Here is a 24,590-nt window from a genome sequence, read left to right on the forward strand (position 1 = left end):
GGCCTGTGATGTCCATGTCAAACACGGGGCCAGGAACTGGAAAGATGCCAGTGAACTCCCCGGGGCCAGCCCTCCTGTCCTCTTCCATCTGCCGGTTGGGTTTGCCTAAGGGTGGGGGGGACCAGTGGAAGGCGTATGACACAGTTGGGGTGTTGTGTATGTGCCTGTGTGTGCGAGGGCTCTGCTAGGTACAAGTGTTTGTGGTTTCTGGGGTGCTGTGTCTATGTGCAAGGGAGTAAGTGTATATGTATGCGGTTACGATGGAGTTTGAGAGGGGCCATGGGGAGGACATGCCAGATGCGGTGGGAGCAAGTACCGGAGCTTCTCTGTCTGGTATGGCAGCCGGTTGCCCCAGACTAGCACCATCATGTCAAATAGATACTGGGTTTTGAAGACTTTGTACCAAAAAATGATGTTGAGTATTTAAGTATTCAATCAACCCTTTCAAAGTATTCGAATTATTATTTAAAGTTGTTTAAGATGATTTTAAGTATTTAGTTGATTGTTAAGTGATTAATACTTGTTATATTGATGACATGTGAAAATGAGAAGATCTGGGAAATTGTGAGTTAAATAAAATATTTTATTAAAGTTAATTGCACCTGTTCCTTTTTATTCTTTTTTACGTGGCTGCTAGAAAATGTAAACTTACATATGTGGCTCACATTATCTTTCTATTGAACAGCTTTGCTCCAGAAGAATAAAAACCGGGGATGTTATTTCCTATCTTAGCTCAATGATCTGGAAACATTTGCCATGTGACCTCCCCAGGAAGGCTCACAAGAGATGCATACATAACATGTTCTCTTCCTTCTCATGACATTTCAGTGGCCACTGTTTATTGCGGGACTCACGGCCCTCTTACAATATGGGGAAGATGTCTGGTGACAACTGCAGAGCTTCTGGCTTGGTCTCCTTGAGTATTCCTTAGCCTTTGGATCTAACGTCTTGAGATGTAACTGCTGTAATCCTTCCCCACCCCTCAAAATGCAGGGCTGGCAATCAAATGAAATATATGTTGCTTAAAGCCATGGCCCCTGACCGTCTTTGTTTTTCTTTATTATGGCAAAAAAAAAAAAAAAAAAAGTGAAATATTTGGAGTGAAATCTGGTGTTTCAACATAGTCATTGGATTAAAAAAGAAAATGACCCATTGTATTAAAGAGAAGGTCTTTTTCTGCATTAGATTCATGAAACTGGGAAAAATCTTGGGAATGGACTGGTCCCACTCACATGCCCCTTCCTCGGAAAGTGGGGCTCTGAGAGGCTAAGGGGCTTGCCTAGGGTAGCAGAGCCCGAGGAGGTGGGTGGGCCCTGGAACCCAGTCTCCCCACCCCCTTCAACACACACCTGCCACACCATGCTGCCCATTCTTCTCTGAGATGCTCCCTTTCCAGCTCCTTCCTCCTTGGTTCTTCATCCTCCTCTGCTGCCTTCTCTCTTTGACCTAGTGTCTTCCGCTGAATATACGGGGCGGCAGAAATGAGAGCCAGAAAGATCTAGAGAGGCTCAAGGATGGGCAGAAATTAACAAGACAAAATGGAGCAGAAAAGAGAAAAAGATTTTGAGTAGACACTAACAGACGAAGCCAGGGAGACTTTCCTGGCCTTAACAGAAGTTCAAGTGAAAAGGCAACATGGGTGTATGTGGAGCAGCAAGGGCTTGGAACCACAGGCTCAGGGCATGAGGCCTGGCCATGAGGCCTTGGAAAAACCTTAGCTTCCTCATCTTTAATCACCCTCCCCGAGCTGTGGTGAGGAGTAAAAAGCGCTGGTGTCTCTGAAGGGGCCTCGTGATCTGTGAGGCACCGCCCCAACGGAGTGCCCAGCATTCAGGGGAGGAGGAGATGCCAGCTGTGAGAGCGGGATACGTTAGCAGAGCCGCACGGCTGCCAAGGAACGCGAGAGCAGAGTCCAGAGGGAGGGACGTGGCCCCGCACTTGTCCACTCATCTGGGGGGCACTGTGCTGTGTTCGGTTTTGGGAATTGCATTTTAAGAGGGACCTTGGCAAACTGTTGCTATTCCAGAGAGAGTTGTAAGAACAGCTCAGGGTCTGAGAGTCATGATACATAAGAGATGATTGAAGGATTCAGGGGGTGTTTAGTCTGGAGGGGGAAGAAAAAAAGAGTTTAGGACTAGGTCACTGTTCTCAGATACCTGCACGTGGTCCTGCAGCAGAGGTGAGATGTATTTTGGGGTGCTGGTGGCCAAGCCGGGGACCCAATGGATAGGACACAAACCTGGGTGCAATGGGAGCCTACGTAAGGCTCAGAGAACTTCTCCTGGAGAGCTTCCCTGGAAAGGCAGTGGGCTGCCCATCAACAGAAGTCTGCAGGCAGAGGTGGCCGGGCAAGGACCAGGGTGGGGGGGCCGGGGGAGGGGGTGGCATGCCAGTCTCTCTCCTGCTGAGAGGTCCTCCACCAGCCCTCCCTTCTGAGACCAGCACTTCTCCTGCTCCTCTCTCTGAGCTCTCTTTCTGATCTTCTTTGCCACGTTGGCTGTCTTTGACTTTCCGCTCCATCTGGGAATGGCATGAAGGTTTTAGACTCAGAAATATTTCTGCAATAATTAATAGTGTGCTTTAATGGAAAGGAGGAGGGATAAACATTGAGAAACAAAGGCAGTTTTGTTACTTTTAAAGGCACACAGTAACCTGTTAAGTGGAGGAAGGAGCAGGAACATGGGCACGTGTGTTAGAAAATCTTGTAAATGCTATAGCAAATCGCTTATTCTCCGCTATTGTTTAAAATGCAAACACAACTGCTAAAGCCCTTTGTTCTTGAATGGACCAGAATTTTCCTTGTTTATCCAATTCTTTCCCTAGCTACAGAGATTGGAGAGAATTCTAACTATAAGAGCTCTGTATCCTAGACCACTTTCTGCATTCACAGTTTAAATGTTTTGCTGATTTGGTTGCATCACATTCTGTACAGGAGGTGTTTTCTTGATTTCTTGACTCCAGAAAAGGCCATTTCCTTAAGGAAAATACCCCCCCCCCCCCCACATAGTTAGTGTGGCAGCAAGCAGGGCGGGTGAGAACTGGCCGAATGTCCCCAGTTGAGCTGCCCTGGAGCTATTTCCAGTATTTTGCCCTGCCCCCAGAACCAATTATGCACCTGTCTCACAGCGCCCCACCTCAAACATCCCCACCATCATTTCAGGAACCTCCACCTAGACTCTTAAGGCGCAAAATAAAACTCGGCAGATCCAAGTGGAAGGTGGGAGGGGGGGTGGTGGTGGTGGAGAATGGGTAAGTGTAACATTTTTGGTGAGGTTCCCTGAGGCCAGAGTTCTTGCCCAGCCCTGAGGATGACAGCAGGGACCTGGAGAAGACAGACTTCAGGGCATGAACTCTGGGTCTTTTGGAACACTGTCGGCCAGTTGTGGCAGGAAGAACCTGGAGAGGCAATGATGATGGCTCTTCGGGTCTGGGGACCAGTCGGGCCAGGCTGGGCAGGGCGATGGGGACTGAAAAGGCAGCAGAGGCCACAAGCAGCCTCAATGCACCCATGGCCTCCTCTGGAGGCTGTCGCACCAATGGAGGCCCCTGTCCTGGAGGCTGCCGGGTTGAGCCCACAGCTCCCTGCCCAGCCCCACCTGGGTGTGACTTTGAACCCTTGGCTCCAGACAGCTCAGCCTGGAGACTAGCTGACGGGCTTGTTTTTGGAGTCTACGTTCTGGGGCGAGGGGCCAGCCAACTCTGATGTGAAGTCCACAGCCTCGCTTCTTCCCAGACATATTTCGCCTCCGGGTGTCTTCTGTTTAACGACGCTCTTCCACGGGCTCCAATTCTGAGTTGTTCTGAAGCCCGGGCTTGTCTCTGTCCTCCCAGGGTGGTCCTGCACCGCACCCCCCAGCAGGGTGCGGTGTGGTGGGCGCAGGGATCTATGTGCCAACCCGGCTTCTAACATACCGGATTTGAGGGTCCTACTCTCAGACACCGTGAGAATCTGGACGTCAGGTATTTCTGATGTGAGCAGTCTATGCCCCCTCCCCCGCCACCCTGGAGAAATGCTGGTTTAGAGGGAAGAACAAGAATATTGGAATAGGAGAAAAGAGCTGGGTTACTTATTATGTTACTCGTTGAGCAAGTTAATTATCATTTCTGAGCCTTTGTTTCCTTTTTTTTTTTTTTTTTTTAAGATCTCATTTATTTGAGAGCAAGCACAAGTGCAGGGACGGGCGGAGGGAGAGGGAGAAGCAGACTCCGTGCTGAGTAGGGAGCCCAACACGAGGCTGGATCCCAGGCCCCTGGGCTCAGGACCCGATCTGAAGGCGGGCGCCTAACCGACTGAGCCACCCAGGCGCCCCAGGGCCTTTGTTTCCTTATCTAGAAAATACTAATCACGTCACAGGGGAGTTTTCAGATATCAATGAAATGATATCTATGAAATGATATCTACGAACTGTTCAGTAAAGGCTTATTGAATAGGAATTTTGGCTTCCTCTCCCCATCCTCCAACAACAGAAAAGTGGCAACAGAGAATTTCCATTCTTCAGCGGGCCCCCAGGCCGTGGGCACCTGTGACAAGGCTACAGCATAGTCTAGAGGCGCAGGCTCGTCTCCAGTGCTCTGCGGCTGATCACACAATCCAGATTTTTCCAGTGATGGCTTGAAAAGAAACCACCAGGAGGTCAGAGGTCAGCCATCCGCTGTCATTTTTATTTGTAGTGAACCATAGTTTCAGGACACACACACACACACACACACACACACACACACACACACACACAGTACGTTACAGAACAAGGCCAGGGCACTCGGTGCAGGCAGTTGGGCAGGCTGGTGCAGGCAACCACCGTTACGGAATAGCGTGTCTACGGGTGGAGGAGGCACTGGGGTTGGGCGAGCAAGGAACGAAGGAAGAATCTGGACCCTGGCAACTAGTCACTGCCTCAGTCTGCACTCACGGGCTGCAGTTGAGGTGCATTGGGACCGTCAGCTTCAACCTATGCCCAGGGTCACCCCCAAACACCAAGGTTTGGCTAAGTGCTCTAAAAGGACGCGGTGCTTTTCCACTGGTGGGAATGAACTCTCCCCTAACATCCTGGCAATGAGAAAGGGTAAAATAGGTTTGATACACAGAAGGGAAAATGTTTACACTCCAGGGATCGAGTATATGTGTTTGTGTGTGTGTGTGTGTGTGTGTGTGTGTGTGTAAAGGTGGAGGGCTTATCCAAGAACTTCCTTGGAGGGTTTTTTTTCAGGTTGGTCCCCCAAATCAGCTGATTTCTAAGCATGATCTATCCTTGAGAGGGAAGAGCAGATTCTTTAAGGAGCAGGAGTAGCCCTCCAGGGTAGCAGGGCTGGGGGAAGCCTTGGGCCTGGTGGAACGAGGACCATGCCCCCTCTCCAATGGCTGCAGCATGTACTCCAGGTAAAGGCAAGATCGTGGAAGAGGGAAAGTCCTTAGAGCCCCCTTGTCTGATAGACAGTGAAAGAGAGGTCCCAGAAGGCTAAAGGACATGTCCAAGGCCCTGTGGCTGAGATAGGACGGTAGCCCCACTCCCCATGTTGCTCTGGTTTCCCAGGCAGGGTTTCATCCCTCACATCATCCTGGCACATGGAATGGCTCCCTTCCCCAGCAGCCTCTGTGGAACAGTTGCCAGACTTTTCCAAGATAGAAGGGTCTTGTTTTCTGCAGAGAGAGGGAGAAAAACATCCATCAGGACCTTTAGCAGTGGCTTCTTTGGGATTATGATTACTTGCTAACAACAACACTTTCTCAGAGATATCTACCGAGTATTGAGGATGATGGCACAGAGAGGCACAAAAGGCTACTTCTTCCCATTCTGTGCAAGAGGGCAGCTGTGCTATAAGCTGGCTCAGCAACTTGCTGCAGGACCCTCTTCTCTCTAGTTGGATCTCCTGCCTCTTGCCATCTGAAGAAGAAAGCAAGAGAGAAAACGGTGTAGGTTTGCTTCCTTGTCAGGTAACCTACTCACTAGGCAGGCACATTGCCTCTATCAGGACTGTGAGCCACCTTGGCAGGTTCACACAGATCAAAAAAGGCAATATTTAGAGCATCAGGCCCTGTCCAAGTGTAGACCTGGCTTGCCTCCTCCCCAGAGGCTTGGAAAAATAACTTTGGAGAGGAATTCTGTATGTGGTCGCCTTGGAACCAAAGCTGAATGACCACCATTTGTAACTCAACTACAATCAACAAACCACTGATTTTGTGCTACGCTGGCTTCCAACTCAGCGTGCCAGGCTGAACTCAATGACATCTAAGGAAGGGCCTTTCCAACAATAGGGGGCTGATTCCAGAACTCCTTGCTCAATGGACTTTTTGTATTAAATGAGGTAGTCAATCAGAAATTGTGACTCCAGTAGGATTATGCTTGTGGGTTATTGCTTATTGTTTTTGTTGATTTCATAGAAGTCAAACCCACTTCACTGCCAGGGCCTCTGGTCCCTCTGGTCCCTTCTTTGCTCCTGATTCTGTTGTTTTCATACTGAAGCTAATACCCTCTGGTCTGGGATGTTCAGCTATATTGTTTTGCATTAAACTCCCCAAAGGTTCTATACCCACAAAGGTGCTCTATGCCTAAGATGTGACTCAAAAGGTAAAGAGATAAAGGAGAGTAGTATTGAATAGAGGGGTTTCAGTTAGACACTGGAGATAATTTCTTGATGGGAAAAGTTGCGAGACACTCAGATACATCCTGAAATTGGGCTCTGGACTATGTTCTCTGATCTTTCCTGAGCCTTTTCAGCACAGACTTGCCCAGAGATAACAAAGTGGGCAAATGTCCCTTTCAGATCCCTGTGATCCTCTGATTTTATGTATGAAAGCTCTAAAAATAGAATCATGGGAGAAAAAGGAAGAGAAATACCATGAGAATAAAAGAAAGAAAGTGGAAAAAGCAGGTATTGGGGGTGGGTGGAGATTAGGAAAAGCAGAATGTGATGGGAAATGCTGGAGAAAAAGCAAGAGAACCACGTTGAAACACGGTAAGAAGTTAGGATCCAGCGTCTATTGCCTGGCAAATAGACGTTGGTTAATAACACAGTATTTATTGGTGGGTAAATGAACAAATGTACAAACCACCCTCTCCAGCCCCATCTGGTGGGTGGGAAAACTGAGGCATAATTGGACACTAGTCCAAGTCTCCCTACTGCTCCTTGGTGTGAGGTGGGAAGCAGCGTTGGCCCCGGGAGAGGAGTAGAGGGAGAAGCGTGCATCTCCCCACCTGCCTGTGGGTAGGCCGCGCCCTGGGGTCTCGGCCTGTGAAGCTCAGGAAGGAGAATGGGAAGGAACAGGCTGAGCCCCTCCATCTTGTGTGGCACTGCCCCGAAGTGCCCAGGCCTGGAGCCACCAGGATGGCAGAGTGGAGCCCATCTCGGCCAAGGGCCCGTGGCTCCTCCCCCTCCTCTCTTCCCTCAGGGGCAGGAGAAGAACTGAATCCTTTCTTCTCTCGGGAGCTATGTAAAACATCCACTGATTTTGGAGGTTGGGTTCCAGGCCTTCTCTTTCTTTCCTTCTCTCTCCTCACTTCTCTTTGAGTTTCCAGAGCGCAGTCCCCCAAATTTTCCAGAAGTTTCTTTCCTCCCTCAAGACAATGGGGTCTGGGAGAGGATGGGAGTCTTCACTAAGTCATTGGGAGGCAGGTTCAACTTCCTGCCAATGAGAACACCTGAAAGATCTCCCTAAATGTGTTTTTTTGTTTGTTTGTTTGTTTTTTTTTGCTTTGAAGGAATAGGGAGGTGTCCATTTGTTTTGTGTCTTTCTTCCCTCGACCTTGTTCACAAACATCTTGGAAGGGACATCCGAGTGGGAGTCCTCTGACATGTCAAGGAGGCTTTGGCCCTAATGGCCCTCCGTGCTCCTCTGGAGTGACCAAAGCCGTATGGCCTGCTCATGGAAAAGAGCTGAGAGAAAGACCAGTGCCAGTGTGAAGGTGCTCAACACACGCAGGTGAATTCTATCTTTTAGATACTATTTCTTCCCCTCAGGATAGTTGTGCCAAATTGAATCATTGGGATATAGGAGGGAACACTGTGCTTCCTTCTCCCTGCTCCAAAACGACTAATGAACAGTAGTACAAATAGGCCTCTCTGTTCTGAGGAGATAGAGGAGAGAAAAATCACATTGCCTAGGCAAGGCAAATGCGAGCATGCTCCCGGGGAAGGCCTGCCAAGAGCTCTTATATAAGCTCCAGTGAGCTCATGTGTTTTCTCGCCCATCAGCAGATCCTGGGCTTCAGGGCCAGGGGTTAGGCTGGAGGAGGGAGCCGAAGAGAGACTGTGTTCTTCCAAAGAGGGGGTGCTCTGGGAAGAAAACCCGGTCCTACTCTCAGGAGGATGAAAACAATTATCATTGCCGAGTCAGCCAACATAGACTTGCATTCCTTATGGCAGCAATGTCACGAAGAGAGATGATGGTGTTTGTTTCTATGACCCCCATGGTGTGGGGGAAGGGGTGGGGTGTTTCCTAGGTCAAACAGATGTAGATGTGCACTGGGAGTATGGATAAGGAAGCTTTTCCTCCTGGCATGGTGGAAAGCCAGATGGGTGCTCAGTTAGGTCCACCAGCCAGAGACTGAGTATATTAGGCCTTGGTTTCTGGTTGTTGCTACCACCCAGGCTGTTTTGAATAGGAAACTTATTGACTGAGACAGGCTGAACATTCTGGCAGCTGCTGTCACTCATTTTGCCTGCTTCTCTCATTTGGCAGAACCACTGAACCATCAGACTTTTGTAAGCAAACTACCGAACCACCTTGCCCACCATCTTGCCCAGAACATCTGCAGATGTTGCCCGGAACATTAGCTTGCCCTGACCCCAGAAGCTAAGCAAAGAGCAAGTGGAATGTTATCTTTGCCTATCAAAAACGGTATCTTGCCCTGCATAAGTGAGCTGAGGCTTCTCAACCAAGTTTCTCAGACGTTCTCTCAGGAGTTAACGCACTTCCAGTTCAATTATGCCCCAGTGGAGGGGGAAGACCTGTCTGTCCATCTCAGCAGCTTACCCCCCCACCCAAGTCTAGCGCCATGTTCATCACGTGGTGGGGGCAATAACCATAGCTGTCTTGTATATGATTAAATGAATCTGCAGATATAATGTTTCACTGTTTTGCCTGTCCCAAATAATACTGTGCCTGGTCTTTCTGTAATTACCAATGTTTTAAATAATTTTTATTAAAAAAATAATAACATGCACTGTTTAGATAAATTTCTACCTCCTGCAAATGCTTTGTGTTTTCTCTCTGGCACCATTAATGCTTGTAACACTTCTCTACTTCATATCTTTTGAGAATTTATTTAATGTACTGTTTACTTCCCTCTCTCTAGATCAATCAGGAACGTTCTGAATACAGCTAAGACCTTCCTTGAGTTCCACCCAGAACTTTCTCCTCATTAGTGTTAGAGTAATGTCCTGATTAACTTCTATTTGTGATTGAGGAATGACTGAGTGTACCAGAGCACCGGGACATCTTCCAACAGCATTGTGTTTGATGTACACAGCCTTTCACACATAAGGAAGGATCCCCTATAATGATATGTGTGTAAGTATTTTGGTGTGAGACGTCATGACATCTGTAATTTAAAATACCTTCAGTAAAAAAAAAAAGATTCAAATATGGCTAAATGATAATTGTTGAATCGAAGTGATAGGTATATGTGTTCTCATTATACTCGTGGGTCTACTTTTCTGTGTGTTTGAAAATTTCCATAATAAAAACATTATTCCCAGATATTCTAATTCAAGGAAGTGTATTTAACCTGGCTGGCCATGGTGGGAAGCTTTAGGAGGCTGACAGAGAGAGGGAGGGAGGTGGAGATTACTTAATCCTTTTAGGCTTATTATCATTACCTTCATGCCTGGTGGTAGGAGAGTATGATGATAGCAAACCCCAAACAGCAATTTAATGATATCCTCTATTATTAACATCTTCCATGGATGTATGTTCCTCTGAGTCAAAAGATCTAGTTAGTTCTCAATCCTTTTGCCTCAAAGAGGTTGGAGAGAGAGGAAATATTCACCAGGAAAATTTTTCTTTTCTTGAAGATCATGCCATTTTCTGGTAACCAATCAGTATCAGTTTCTCAAAAAAAAAAAAGACGGGGTGCCTGGTGGCTCAGTTGGTTAAGTGTCTGCCCTCAGCTCAGGTCATGATCCTGGAGTCCTGGGATCAAGTGCCCCATGAGGCTCTCTGCTCAGCCAGGAGCCTGCTTCTCATCTCCCTCTGCTCCTCCCCACCCATGCTCTCTCAAATAAACAAAATCTTTCAAAAATAAATGAAAAAGACCACAAAAAGTTCATTAATTACTTTGAAAGTACTGATATTTATTCCCTCAACAAAAAACACACACTTCCTGGAGTCTTTTTCTGGATTGTCATTTATATTGTGAGGTTTAGAAATTCGTTTCCTTTTGTCCTAAGGAAAAAATAAATTACCATTTTATGAATCCTCACCTTGTAATTCTTGCTAAGATTCCATTTTTAAAAGGATTTTTTGTGTTTTTTGGGGAAAGGAAAAAGTTCAAAAATTTTTTTGCATCATTCTAGAAGCAGTCTTTTTATCCCAAATTCAGATTTTTCCAACAGATTTTTAAAAGGATGTTTCGGATCTCTGTTCCACCTTTATGTATCCTTTGCTGAATTCTGATGTTTGACTACCTGACCTCATTTCACTTGCTCCTCATTCTTAATATGGTCTCTGTATCCTTTAAGACAGATCTTTCGTATTATGTGAACACCCTAATCAGGTGAAGTCTTTGCCAGCTGTCTATGGTTGACTGCCTGTCATCTGAGCGAGGTCCTAAAACGAGGCCCAGCTGGCACCTTGGGGAGAGGGCCTTAGAAAAGGGGAGGGTAAGGTGTGCGTGTGCCTTCTGCAGCCCAGATGGGCTCCTTCTCAATGGGCCTCTACGGTTCTCCGGATGAGTGCTGTTTACCTCTCCAGCTTTGTGGACTTGGGTTTCCACTTCGAGAAGGAAGTCAGGAAGTTGTGCACATGGGATCGATTGGGGGGTAATAAGGCCTGCCACTGTGCCTGAAGCTCAGAGGAATCCACAATGGCACTGCGGGGACAGGCATGGCTTTGAAGGCAAATTCTGATAGATCTGAATCCTGGATCTGCCGCTGTGAGATCTGCTCTTTTTCTCAGTTTCCTTGTTTGTCAGGTAGGGAACTGTATACTGCCAACTTCATAAGGTTTCCTGTGAGGTTAACGGTGGTCATAAAAGTAATAGGTTTTGGACCACACAATAAATGATAGTTATTTACTAAAGTTTCATTAATGCCTGGACACATCCATATTACATTAACTCAACTTTAAGCTGCTTAAAAATAAAAAAGACTTGTCCTTTCTTTCATTTTTGAACTACAGTGCTCAGCTCCCTTGTCCAAATAAATCTGCTAAAAAAAAAAATCCAGTTCTCCATGTCTTTTCATCTCTTGAATCTGTACCTTATTATGCCGATCTCTTACTGTGTTGTAACTCTACTTCTGTGCCGCCTTTTTATTCTTTTGCCCATTCTGACCTGATGGCTAAGAAGTAGATTGCAAATATTTCTGTCTTTCTATCCAAGTTGAATTTCATATTTTCTGAATCATGAAACTGCCCTCCATGTGACCTAGAAAGCCCTCTGATGATCCATATTTAGCTGTGTCCATCATTCAACAGATGTCTGGGTAGTTAGAGGCCCCCATGAGCTCCCTCTATATCCTGTGGTTTCAAGTTCCCGAGTTGTTAGTTAAAAAGCTTTCATCGCCTCTACCTCCCCTTCCCCTACTCATTCCAGGATAGAAGGACAGATACCCACTTTAGCTATTCATTCATTTAACAAATATTTATTCATTACCTACTACATGCATGATGCTGGGTTCTATGTTCTCTTCTTTGTGTCCAACTTGCATTTTCCTAATTTGGAGCATTTAGAGTTGTCCTCATGTTTTCTGATTATTTCTCTAGAATCCGCCTTGGGTATCCAATCACATGGTCTCTCCTAGCTGCAGTGTTTCCTGACCCTTGGGAGGCTCGAAGGCTTAACTGAAAACTGGTGCCTTGCTCTAATGCACCTGCCATTGTGGCCACAGATTTCAGGATAACGTCGGTTCATTGTGGGCTCCATCTAAGAGAGTTCAGCTAGCAAATGAGGCTGCAGGGCTACACTTGCCTGCGCCACGGGCATAAAGAATGAAGTGGTAGCCAGGGTGGGTGCCCAGCAAGTTGAGCCATTAATTTCCCCAAACCCTTGGTTTTCTGTGTCCCTGGTTTCCCACAGAGATTCCCGTGAGGAAAGATGCCTGTCTGCTTTTTGAGCTCTCTGGATCTTCCCATTAGATAGCTTCTCTTGGCATCTGAAAGGCAGCCTGCCATTCTGTTCTCCCGTGGAATACAGATGGCCCAGCCCACGCCTATCACTAATGAGGATCACATGCAGAGCCTTCTTGTGGGGAGGCTCCCTTCAACAACCCCACCCCTCCTTCCCCATGCAGGCCAGGCACCGTTGACCGTGGCATTTATATCTGAGAAGGCTGCTTGCTGCTCTCCCACTCACAGAGTTGAACAGAAAATCTATTAGGTAGCCCGGGGGAATGACTCCCATTCAGCTAGAATCTGAAACATTGAAGATGAAGTTTTGGCTGCCAATTTGATTTCAAAGTTGAGGTTTGGGGTTCCAGCTGTCCAAGGAGTCTGTTGACTTTAACTGTGAACAAGCACTGGAAGTTCTTCAGTAGGAACATGATGAGATGGCTAAACAGAGGTGGACCTGATAGATCCATTTGCCAATGCTGTGTAATCTCACCCAGAATGATGGTAGGGTTGGAAATAGACAAGAATGTTAAAAGCACTAAAGTCTAGTAGAAAAAGCATACATTTTGGTGAGACAGATCCATGTCAAGTGTTCGCTGTTACTACTTACTATCTGTTTGACCTTGGACAAGGTACTTCACCTTTCTATGCACTAATTCCTTTACCTGTGACATAAGTACAATGCCTGTATCATAGGCTGTTCTGAGGAATAATGGGACACCGCATGAAAAGACCTTGACATGGTGCCTTGTATCCAGTAAGCAATAAATGGGAATTCCCTTTCCTCTCTCCTTTTCCTGTTTTCTCTCTATAGTAGAAAGTTGAAAGATGTACTCTAACATGATAGGACGTCAAGGTGAGATACAAACAATGGCTCCATGGGAAATTCCAGACAATTCTGCTCTCTTGTTTTATCTAAAACTTGATTAATATTTGAGATGTGTGATGGTTTCTTTTTCCATGTTATCACAAGTCAGCTGCAGGTCTGATGTTTGTGACTAGATGAGTTCCACACTGTCAATATGGACCCTGACAGAAAGGCAGAAACTCTTTTGGTCTGAATACTGTACCTCATTCCTTTAACTCTCCAAGCTACTGAGGGGAGATCACCACCACTAGCTGTCCTCAGAGGATATCAGTGATTGATTCTGGTCAATCCTGCCATGTATTAGATGGGGTCTAATTGTCTAGTACCCACTGATCCAGAAATCTCTCTGGGAGTCATTTTCATTCTTTCAGAAAACAAGGGACACTGAGGTATGCTATTCAAAAGAAAGTAACAGATTCTGAATTATTTCAACAGCTTCTTGGACAAGGTAGATCTATCATTGCTTGTTCCCCACCCAACCAGGTCGAGGCTCATCCTGTAAGAGTGGGTAACTTTTCATTCCCCCAGAAAGCAGCCTCTTCCATATTTGGCCAGTTCCAAAAGCAGTCATTAAATTGAATATAAATCAACCTCTCTATAACTGTGCTGTTCAGACCTGGTTCTGTTCTCTGGAGCTACACAGATGAAGTCTGACCCCTGGCAGCTATCACATATTCTAGTCCCTTCCTCCTGACCCCTGAGGAAGCAGAGAGTCCAGATCCTTGATTCTTGCTTGAAGACATGTAGAGGGAAACATTAAAAATAGTTAAACAGTCACATAGAAGAAATTAAAGAGTGTCTTAAGAATGGAGACTCCTTGTCCTAGAGAAGTACTTTTTGGAATATTATTGCTGAAGACATTTACTTGCGTGTTCCTATCTCCACTGAGAACAAAAAGAAGAAATGGTGGGCATAAGGCAGTGTTGCTAATCTACAGATGTTGACAGACAAATAAAAGACACTACGATTCTTTAAGGCGAATTCTCAGAGTTAAGCCTTTCAATGTCTCTCCTAGAAAGGGAGCTAGTACTTGATCACAGAACTCTGTTTTCATGTAGCATTTTATGACTACTAACATTTTGTGAAACACATCTTAGGAAATTATGGTCTCAGATATGCTGTGGGGACTTAGACATTTGAAATAACTTCCTGATTGGTTATTGTTGGATCCTGGAACTGGTGGCTAAGGAGCACTATGAAGTTTCCTTCCTTGGAGGGCTGGTAGACTCTTCCTCCTTCCCTTCCTCTCTCCTTTGATATTAACATTAGGCACCCACTTGCCTGGGAATGTTGAGGTGTAGGCCTGGGACATAGGGGAATCTGGAAGTCTAGATCCTTCCCATTCCCATGATTCTATTTTTATGGACCCAATTGTGGTGTGTTCCACGGAAGGTACAGCCTAGCTGGGACAGGAGGTAACAGAGGGTTTTGGCCAAGAGGAGAGGGGGCTAGAGATGGGAAAAGTTGATGCAATTATTTTTGTCAGGAATTGGAACCAAAGCAGCAGGAGAGAGTAAGTTTTAAGACTCTCTGGCAAAGTAACTTCCTAATCTGTCACTGAGTATGTGTAAAAAAGTGATTAGTGGGTCTCTATATTTATCATGATTACTCACAAATATGTAATTTGCATAATATATACAGCACATTAAGTACTATGTCACCTTATATAATGTGCATATGTATAATGTATATGCATGTTATGTAACGCCAGTCTGGAGGCTCTTCCAGATTCTGCCAAGTATTTCCTAATTTATTTGGCAATTTTAACATATCTTTTCCATCTGTGGAAAGAACTATCTTGAGAGGAGCTGGTCTCTGACCTGAAATATAATCATTCTACTAAGCCTATCTCCATTCTCAACTCACTGGAGGAAATCCACAAAGACCAAGCCATAATGAGATGCAACTCTCAGCTCAATAGTCCAGGGACAACACAGCGTATTGAAGATTTTCTGTTTTTAATTATTTTTATTGCTGGTGGGGTAGAACCGTGGGGGCAGGTGAGAACATGTCTGTGGCATGGTCACAATCAGAATAGGATGAAGGGTAACTAAGGGATGGGATTCTGCTCTGATTGCCTAACTGTGTGGACTTTGGGAAGTCCTCGAACCCTCATTAAGCCTCACTGTCTCATTATTAATATTGGGAAATTAATACCTTTTCCATCAACCTCTGAAATTGCTGGAAGGCCCACTATGGTGAGGTACTCTACAGGAAGAAGACTCTCCTGGTCACAGGAGCTAAGGAATGAGTTGCAATTATCACACTACACAACAACACTAGACTTACTGAGGTTACCAAATTGGAAGTGCAATTCCACTGCTTTGTTATACTCAGTGGCTCTAGGGTTATGTCTCTCAAGCAACACTGCAAGTCCTATGCACCAGACTAGAACAGGCAGCGGCCACTCTGCCTTGTGGATCTCTGAGACTCAGTTTCACCTGGGCATAGGGTCACATCCCAAGAGCCTCAATCTTGGGCAATTGGGGTCAAAACACATGCCAAAACTTCTGTCAATGTCTCAGAACCAGTGACCTCAAATCTGAACCTGCCTTTGTTTCAAAATCAAGTGGCTTCCAAGATAGTACCTGTTGTTATTCTGGAGCTTGTTGGTCCGTCCCATCACCAAGGATCTCATCATTCAGGACATTCTTCAGGTGGCCTGGATTTCCCCTCACCCACCGGTTTCGCACTGTTAGGTCCAGCAGGATGGTCCTAGATGACTGCTTCCTTCAGAGTCAGGATCAATGTGTACACACAATCTTAATTTCCCTTCCTTGTGCAAAGCTCCTGACTCAGTGCAAGATTAGAGAGGGCTCAGTGGAGTAATGTCGAGTGGGCCCAAGTTTCCTTTCAAGAAATCTCAGAGGGGATGGAGGTCCAATGGAGCAAAGGTGCCAAGGCAAATGTTTCTGCCTACTAATGAAGCTCTATACAGACTTGCCCTCGGGAAAGGAGGGTAATGCTGGCACCAGCTGCATAAAGCCCACTGGGCTCTGCCGAGACCCCTCCAGGTGCTGGGTGGCAGCACCTTGCAGAATGTGCCTTGGTCCTTGTGAGTCTCCATTGAGGTCATCCCTGCAGCCAGAGGTGTTTCCAAGCTAAGCGGCCATGATGACCATGATGAGCTGACATGTGGAGAGTTTAATCTGGTGATCTGTCTAGTGCCTTCAACCTCGACCAACTTCTTACCAGTTCAGGCCAGAAAGAATCTCTGGAAGCATCATGAGGCCCTCATTTTCTTGTGTGGGCCTGTCCCATCCATACATGTGCTACACATTCATTCTTCCCTGGAAACCTGGATTCGAATGGAACAATTTCTCAGTGACCAGAAATGACCCTATTGTAAGACGCGTGGGTTCTTTTTTCTAATAAATATCCTCTTAATGGCATCTATTCCCAAACCACATTAGTTAAGATGCCATGGACAGGTCTCCTAACTTTTCTGAGACTCATCGTCTCTATCTGGCAAATAAGAGAGTAAATTCTGTCCAGTATATCTTTCATGGCTCTTTTGAGAATCCAGAATAGGAATTCTCAGTCTCTTTACAATAAGAAGCTACTTTCATTTCCCTTAAATCTCATGATCACCATGGGGAAATGTGTCTTGACAATGAAATGGTGGAATGGGGGAGTAAGAACCTTCTTTTTCTTTCCCACTTTCTGTTCCTATTCTACATATTTTTTTTCCCAAATCAGGAAAAGTCCATCTGTAAATAAATATTTATATATACATGTATATATAAATATATATGCTACATATATGTACACACACACATAAGACCATCAGAAGGGCCCTCAGGTCACACTTTGGGAGTAGTAGGTGCAAAGAGGCAGGTGGGAACCACCTGATGGTTTGTCTCCTGGTCTTCTCAGCAAGAGGCCCTTCCTTCTCATCTTCTCTGCCTTCAGGAATAGTCTGCCACCAGGGCTTGGAACTCAAACAGGAAACACGCTTTGGCTTGAAAAAGAAAGAAACTGGGGGTGGTTTTTTTTTTTTTCTTCCCTTTTTACACAATATTATGACACCAATTTGAAAAATAAATCCCAGTTTCTCTGCTTTCCCTCCCAGGTGTTCACAGAACTAAGAAAATAAATACCACATCTAAGGTGTGCTGTGCAGGCAGCTCTGGGGGCTCTTGGAGCCGTCTCTAAACAAACACACAGCCACCAGAAGAAGACTTTGGGAAAATAACAAGTGCCCACTGACAGTGTGGAGAACCAAGAATGGAAACACAGCTTTCCACAGCCTTTCTGCCTCCTCAGCAAGTTCAGGGAGACGCTGCTGCTTGAAGGACAACTAAGAAACCAACGTGCGCTTGCTGAGCCCTGCCAAGGGCTATGCTCTGAGAGTTGGAGGCCGTTTGTCTCTGTACAGAGGGACCTTTGTGTAAATTCTCTGGAATGGGAGCTCTTTTCCCTGGCCACATCCGATCTCACCAGGCAGGAAACCTGCAGCCTGCTTCTTGTGAGCGTCCATGAGGGAACTTACACGACTGGTGGGAAGAGAGGGGGATTTCTCCTTCAGTCTCAGGGCCTTCTGGGAATGTGGAGGTTGCCATATGAGCCAACCACACCCTGGCAGGCCCTAAGTCCATTCAAAATTTTCATTGGTACTGGCTCTGCTGGGGTGTGCCCATTGTTGAAGTAGACAGAATGTACAGCAAGATGAAGATTTCTTCCTGATGGGTGGCTTTGCTTCCACCGGTTAGAGATGAGTGTGCATGTGTGTGCGTGTGTGTGCATGTGTGTGTGTGTGTGTGTGTGTTATAGTCTCTTGTTTTCTCTCTTGGTTTAACTGGCGTTTGGCATATTATTTAGTCTTTTGAACGGCTCTTCCTCCTCAGTGAAAAGAAGCTGCTCTTCTGGGGAGGCCCCATCATCATAGGCGCTTGATTCTTGTGAGTAATTTTAATCTAAAAGCAAAGAGGCATAAGTGAATTAGTGGCATGCAGATCCCACTAACCTATGAGAGAGGGAGTTGTAGAGGGAGGAAGGCAGGCCAGCTTCGGGTTGGAAGGAGCCCCATGCAGAAGGACGACTGTCCTTGAACAGCTTCAAAATTGGCAACTGGACCCTCACTGGGCCTGGAGTTTGGCACTGCTGGAAGTGAGGGGCGGAAACACTGGGGAGAGACAGGTGTGAGCTTCCCACGTGGTGATCAGCTCGCACCTGTCTTGTGTCCTTGCTATTCATAGATTCTCAAAATGTCACAGCCAGAGCAGACCTCAGGAGCCATCTCATTCGACCCCTCTGCAGGACAGATAAAGGGATGGAGATCCAAGGGTCTGTTGAGCCTCGGATTAGCCTAAGGTCACACAGGGAGGGCTGGAGTCCAGTTCTTTGGATTGTGAGCTTCCAGGGCTCCTGGCCGCTCTTGTCTAGGCAGTGCAGAGACATCAGCCGGTCAACTCAAAGTCAACCTAGAGCCTTCAGTCCAACATCTGACCCAAGCCACATCTTGTGGAAAGTTTCAAGTGAGTCCCTTAGGTGTTTCCTCTTTTCTTAGCTTTCCAGGAAAACACCAACTTTCTTTTTGAAAGCTTCTTCTTTTTTTAATTTTAGGGTCTATGAGTTTTTTTCTCCTACAGACTTTAAGTCAGTTGGAAGTGAAAGGCACTGGTGAATTCTCATTTTTGCCTTTCTTCCCAACCTTATCCTCAGGGCATGGCTTCAGAACGCTAAATCACTATTTCAATGTGGCCTGATGACACTGCACGTCACTAATCTGCATTATCAGTCCATCAGCATTTATCAAGTGTGACACATGTCCAGGGTAGGAAGATGATGTGGGACAAGAGGCACTTAGGTATCAAGGGCCTAGGTTTGGGTCTCCAATCTCCTGCTTCTTTTCTCTGAGACTCTGGACGAATCATTTAACCTTCAAAGCCATGCTTGCTGAACTGTAAAATGAGGATAATAACATTTGTCCTGTTTTCCTCACAAAGTTGTTGTGAAGTTCAAATGGGAGACTGTCAGCGAAAGCCCGCTGTAAACTCTAAAATGGGATGCAACAGTTAGTTAAATAATTGTTATCTTACAGTGGAGGTGAAGGAGAAAGATGTATGTCAAAGAAGCAATCCATGAGCTCATTCTCATGGTTTCTGCATTATTGGAAATGTCAGTGTGGCCACAGAGAACACAGAAAAACTCTTGAAGACAGAGACCCATCAACAGGTTTAAATTAATGCAAGGATAGACCAAGTGGTATCAAAAAGAAGTTAGGTAAGGAAGGAGAAGAGTCTGAGTGGAGAAATTAAGGAAGAGTTTTAAGCTCTGAAAGAAAAGGAAGGACATGTATTGGTGAAAAGAGAAAGGAAAGGCACTGGGTGGAAGAGCCACGTATGACCTGGTTGAGTGTGAGGCACAGAATGAGCGATAAGGTCAGGGAGGCAGGTGGGGCAGTTGGCCTAGGGCTTTAAAGGGGATGTGGCAGAGGCTGGGTTTAACGTGAGGTAATGAGGAAGCACCATAACTTTTAAGCTGCAGAATAACACCATGATGAAGAGAAGAGTTCCAGGGAAATTACTCCACAGCTGTTGTCAGGGCAAGCTGGAGTAGGGAAGACTCTGGCTAAAAGGGTACTACTGCGAGCCAGGTTTAAATTTATAAGTCCCCAGGATATGGAAAGACAAGGATGAAACCAAAAGACATTGTGGAGAATTAGCATAACTTGGGTGACAGAAGCTGCAGATGACTTTTAACGTTGGTTTTCACCCCCCAGGAGCTCCAGGAGGGGAGGTCATCTTTCTGTTTTGGGGCAGGCCCCAGAAGAGCAAACCAAGAATACATCGAGTACCATTTAGTGTTATGGGCTTTATTATGTTTATTCCAGAATTCGTGGAAGTGAGGCAAAGCCTAGGGACTCTGATACAACTTGTCTGTGGCATGTAATTTAGCCCCAACTGATCAGAGTGACTTGTGGCACATGTCCTTGTGTTGTGGCAAGCCTTTCTCATTCCTGAGCACCAGAGCCCCCATGTCGGAAGAACTCGGTCTTATTCATCACGCTCCTCCCTGACCCAGCGTACCTCCTTTTGACAGAGCATGGCCTGGAAGTACTGACAGATGAGCACAACCCAGGAGAGAGAGAGAGAGAGAGAGAGAGAGAGAGAGAGAATGTCCTGGCAGTGGAGATGGCTATGTTTGGGGCAGACAGTGGCAGCTGATGCACTGCCTACATTTCCCGCTGATAGAGCCCATTTTTTTAGATGATGGAAGACCCTTACTTCTCCTTTTTCTTTCTCTAGCTGAGCAATTTATTTGCTTGTTAGCACCTCCAGGGCAAAGAGGAGGAAGTGAAACTCAGATCCCTCCCATTTGGCTTTTCAGCAGTTTTGACAAAGGTCTTGATGGGGTAGAAGTTTGGAGATCCTGGCTAACATGAGATTTTGATGTGGCTTGCGGATTCCAGTGCATAGGTAACTGAGAGTTCACTGTCCGTACATGCACTGAAGTGGGAGACCAGACTCTCATTTTGAGTCAAAGCGGTATCAGTCTTTTATTCTCTTCTCCCTCATTTGGGAGAGGCTAGTGGGCTAAGCAGTTCAGAGTCCAATGCAGGAGGTAGGTGGACATTGTGAAGGTTGCCTTTTCAATCCCCGATGGAAAGACAGCATCCCATATCTCTGTAGTTAGAACTCAAATTTCTCTGCTAATCGGGCTGGTCAGGCAATTAACTAAAGTCTTTACAATTTTCTTAAAAACCTTTCATGAGATTTACAACATCTGACAAGCACTAAGTACAGCAGCCTCATTATCTTAGTTCTCTACTGTATTAGGGAGAGACCATACAGTAGGCTCTTGTGTGATAGCTCAAAATTCACAAAACCATTGCAGTATGTAATTTCCCCTTTAAAGTGGAGTAAATTTTAAAATTTTACTAGTGCTGGGTGTTGACTTTGTTTTGGGGGCCATTTCCTGCAAATCAACACACTTTTATTACTTCAAGAGATGCAATAAACTGCGGGACTCCTTCTTGCATGTTGCCCCTTCTGGGCCGATGATTCAGACGACACCCCGCAAAATGGCCAATACCAGTAAGTGTGGACCCATCTCAAATCATTTATGGAGTATCTCCTGCTTAAAGAGAAGCTAGGGGAGATGCAAGGGGGCTTGCACAATCTTTCAGGTCTTAGCTGTTAATGGTCCTCTAAGTTCTTAGGATGCCCTGCTTCAGGAAAGGGTTTCTCGTCATCAGAGGCTGGACAATTAGGTTTTGCTAGTAGTGGAGGAGAAGTCTGGGCTATATTGAGAAGTCAGGAAGTTCAACTAGATTATTGGTTCTCCAAGTGTGGTCCCTACACCAGCAGCAGCAGCATCTCCTAGGAACTTGTCAGAAATGCAAATTCTCAGGCATCCAGAATTACTGAACTAGAAATCCAGCAATCCATATTTTAAAAGCCTTCCAGGTTATTTGGACACACACTTAAGTTTGAGAATCACTAACTAGATAACCAGAATCCCTTTTCATTTTGAGATCATATCTGCGGGGGAATATTTTTAATTTTAAGGCTCAGATTACATGCTGCCTAACTGATGATAAAACATGAGAGGTCATCTTACCCTGCTGCAAGCACAAGACAAGTTTTCTTAATAATATGTATTTTATATACATATATTTATGTGCATAAACAAACGTATGCTCACTTTTGAGAATTCAGAAAATGTGGAAAAATTAAGAAATCACCTAGAGGTAATTGCTGTTAATTTTTGGGTATGGTTTTTTTCAGTTTATTTGTATGCTTATATGTTTTTAATATACTGAAATCAGGGGCAGCCTGGGTGGATCAGCAGTTTAGCGCCGCCTTTAGCCCAGGGCCTGATCCTGGAGACCCAGGATCGAGTCCCACGTCAGGCTCTCCGCATGGAGCCTGCTTCTCCCTCTGCCTGTGTTGCTGCCTCTCTCTCTCTCTCTCTCATGAATAAATAAAATAAAATCTTAAAAAAATATATACTGAAATCAGCCTCTAAATCTGTTTTCATTTAGTATTATTTCATAAGCATTTCTGATGTCATTAGGTATTCATTATTTTTCAATGGCTAAAAACTATTCTATTTGATGAATCTCACATAGCTTACTTAACACATTCCTTAAATGTTAGGCTTCCCCCCCCATTTTTGCCCACTGACAACCTCTATTTTACTTAAAACAAATTCCTAGAAGTATAATCAACACAATTTTAAGGGTCAAAGGAAATGAACTGGCTCGATGTATATTAATATTTGTTAGGCTCTTCTTGATACATGGCTACCACTGTTTTATATATATATATATTTTTTTTTTTAAGATTTATATATTTATTTGAGGGAGAGGGCGCATGTGTGCCCATACACAAGTTGGGAGGGGGCAGAGGGAAAGAATCCCAAGTAGACTTCCTGCTGAGCCCAGAGCCCCACGTTTGACTGGATCTCACGACCCCGAGATCATGACCTGAGGTCATAACTAAAGCCAAAATCAAGACTGAGAAGCTCAACTGACTGAGTCACCCAGGTGCCCCTCTGGTTTATACTCTTATCTTACTCCTGGTATGGGTTGGCCTCAACACATCTCCACTGTAATGAATACTATCTTAAAAAGAAAACAAATTGTGCTATTTGATGAGTGAAACATGGCATGGTTTTTCTCACTATTTCTATTTGAAAGTCTTTCCCCCTTTTTTCTTAACTTATGATATTATTTCACAGCTTTGGTAGCCCATGGTATTACTTCTGTGAACTGCCTGTTCATTATTGTACTGTTAGCATCCCCTCTTGGTTTCTTTTCTTTTCTTTTTTTTTTTTTTAAGATTTTATTTATTCATGAGAGACAGAGAGAGAAAGAGGCAGAGACACAGGCAGAGGGAGAAGCAGGCTCCATGCAGGGAGCCCAACATGGGACTCGATCCCGGGACTCCGGGGTCACGCCCTGGGCCAAAGGCAGGCACTAAACCACTGAGCCACCCAGGCATCCTCCTCTCTTGGTTTCTAAGAGCTCTTTTGACATTATGGGAATGAACCTGTTCTTGGAGACAGTTATTGCAAACATCTTGTCCTTGTCCTTTAAAATGTCTACATTGATTTTTGACTTGCAGAATTTTAAATGTGCTAATGGTCAAGTTCTCAGAAAGTCCATGCTCACAGTGTGATTAGAGTCATCCATGCTTCCCCTCAGTAGTACTAAATTTTAACCAAACTGGAGTTTTTCTGGTCTTGTTTTTGGAGTATAGTTTGAGGTCAGAAGTTTCAATATATATATTTAATAATAATATAATAATATTTTCCCAAACAGGCAATTTCTTGGATACTATATGTTAAACAGTTCATTCTTTACAAATTAATTTATGATCTTTCTTTCTTCTTTTTTAAATAGATTTTATGTATACTACAGTTTCTTAGGGCTCTCTTCTGTACTACTGATTTATCCATTCAATATCATGTCAATTATTGTGGCTCTATAACTAATTTAATACCTTGTGGGATGTCCTTCCTCATAGCTGTTTCATAAAACACTTTAGCTACTGCATTGTTTTGTCAAGCTAAAAAAAAATAATTACGTTGGGATTTTGTTTGGGATCCCTGTTTAGAAACATGGATGTTTTAAAATTCAAATATATATATATATATATATATATATATATATATATATATATATACTGATTAAGTCTTATTAGTTTTCATCTTTTCTTCACAATTCAGTTTAATATTTTGGTTTTGGTTATTATTATTATGATATTTTAATTTTTTTCTATTATATTCTTCTGACTAGTTAGTACTGGGATATACAAAAGCTATATTAACTTTTGTCTATCTATCTTTTTATAGAGCTTCACTGAAATAATTTAGTCTTTGGGGTTTTTCACTTGATTCTATTAGCTTCCTATATACATAATCATCATATCTGCAAATAATGACAGTTTTAACTCTTCCAAATATTACATTTCTTTTCTGTGTCATTTATGTTGCATTGGCTAAAACTTCAAAACAGTATTAGTGTCCATGTCTTGTCCAGGATTTTAATGAGAATTCTTCTAGTGTTTTACCATTAAGTAAAATATTCATTATTGGTTTAAGATAAATATTCTTTATTATCTTGGGGGAGTATTTTTCTGGTTTTAGTTTCCTAAGAGTTTTGTCTTTAAAAATCACAATTTTGGGGCACCTGGGTAGCTCAGTCCATTAAGCATCTGACTCTTGGTTTCAGCTCAGGTCATGATCTCAGGGTCTTGAGATCAAGCCCCACATCGGGCTCCACACTCAGCATGAAGTCTCCTTGAGATTCTCTCTCTCCCTCTCCTTCTGCCCCTTCCCCTATTCATGCTCTCTTTCTTTCTAAAATAAAGAAAATCTTAAAAAAATAAAAATCACAATGTTTGTTCGGGTTTTATATCTGTCCTAATTTCATGAAATGGATCAGGTGACTTTCTCTTTTGTTTATAATGTGGAACAGTTTACAGGAATATTTATTTCCTCATAGTA

At 44.6% G+C, this 24,590-nt stretch overlaps 1 protein-coding gene across 7 annotated transcripts in view; it reads right to left on the reverse strand.

The window, feature by feature from the left end:
• Positions 1 to 4,634: 4,634 nt before the first annotated feature.
• DGKG (diacylglycerol kinase gamma) overlaps positions 4,635 to 24,590 on the reverse strand; it is a 205,345-nt gene continuing 185,389 nt past the window's right edge. For 5 of the 7 annotated variants that reach the window (XR_013369441.1, XR_013369442.1, XR_013369438.1 and 2 more), the window contains 3 exons: positions 15,722 to 18,049; positions 5,740 to 5,882; positions 4,635 to 5,638 (listed from right to left, as the gene is read on the reverse strand). Coding sequence is in view for 1 of the 7 variants with exons in the window: in XM_077879993.1 (XP_077736119.1) it covers positions 17,951 to 18,049 (99 nt within the window). In the remaining 6 variants the exon portion in view is untranslated. Of the gene's footprint in view, positions 5,639 to 5,739; positions 5,883 to 10,269; positions 18,050 to 24,590 lie in introns of those variants that run through there. The other 2 variants (XR_013369440.1, XM_077879993.1) reach the window with 2 other exon arrangements.

Source organism: Canis aureus, chromosome 31, assembly GCF_053574225.1.
Source record: "Canis aureus isolate CA01 chromosome 31, VMU_Caureus_v.1.0, whole genome shotgun sequence".
In the NCBI taxonomy this organism is placed as follows: Eukaryota; Metazoa; Chordata; class Mammalia; order Carnivora; family Canidae; genus Canis; species Canis aureus.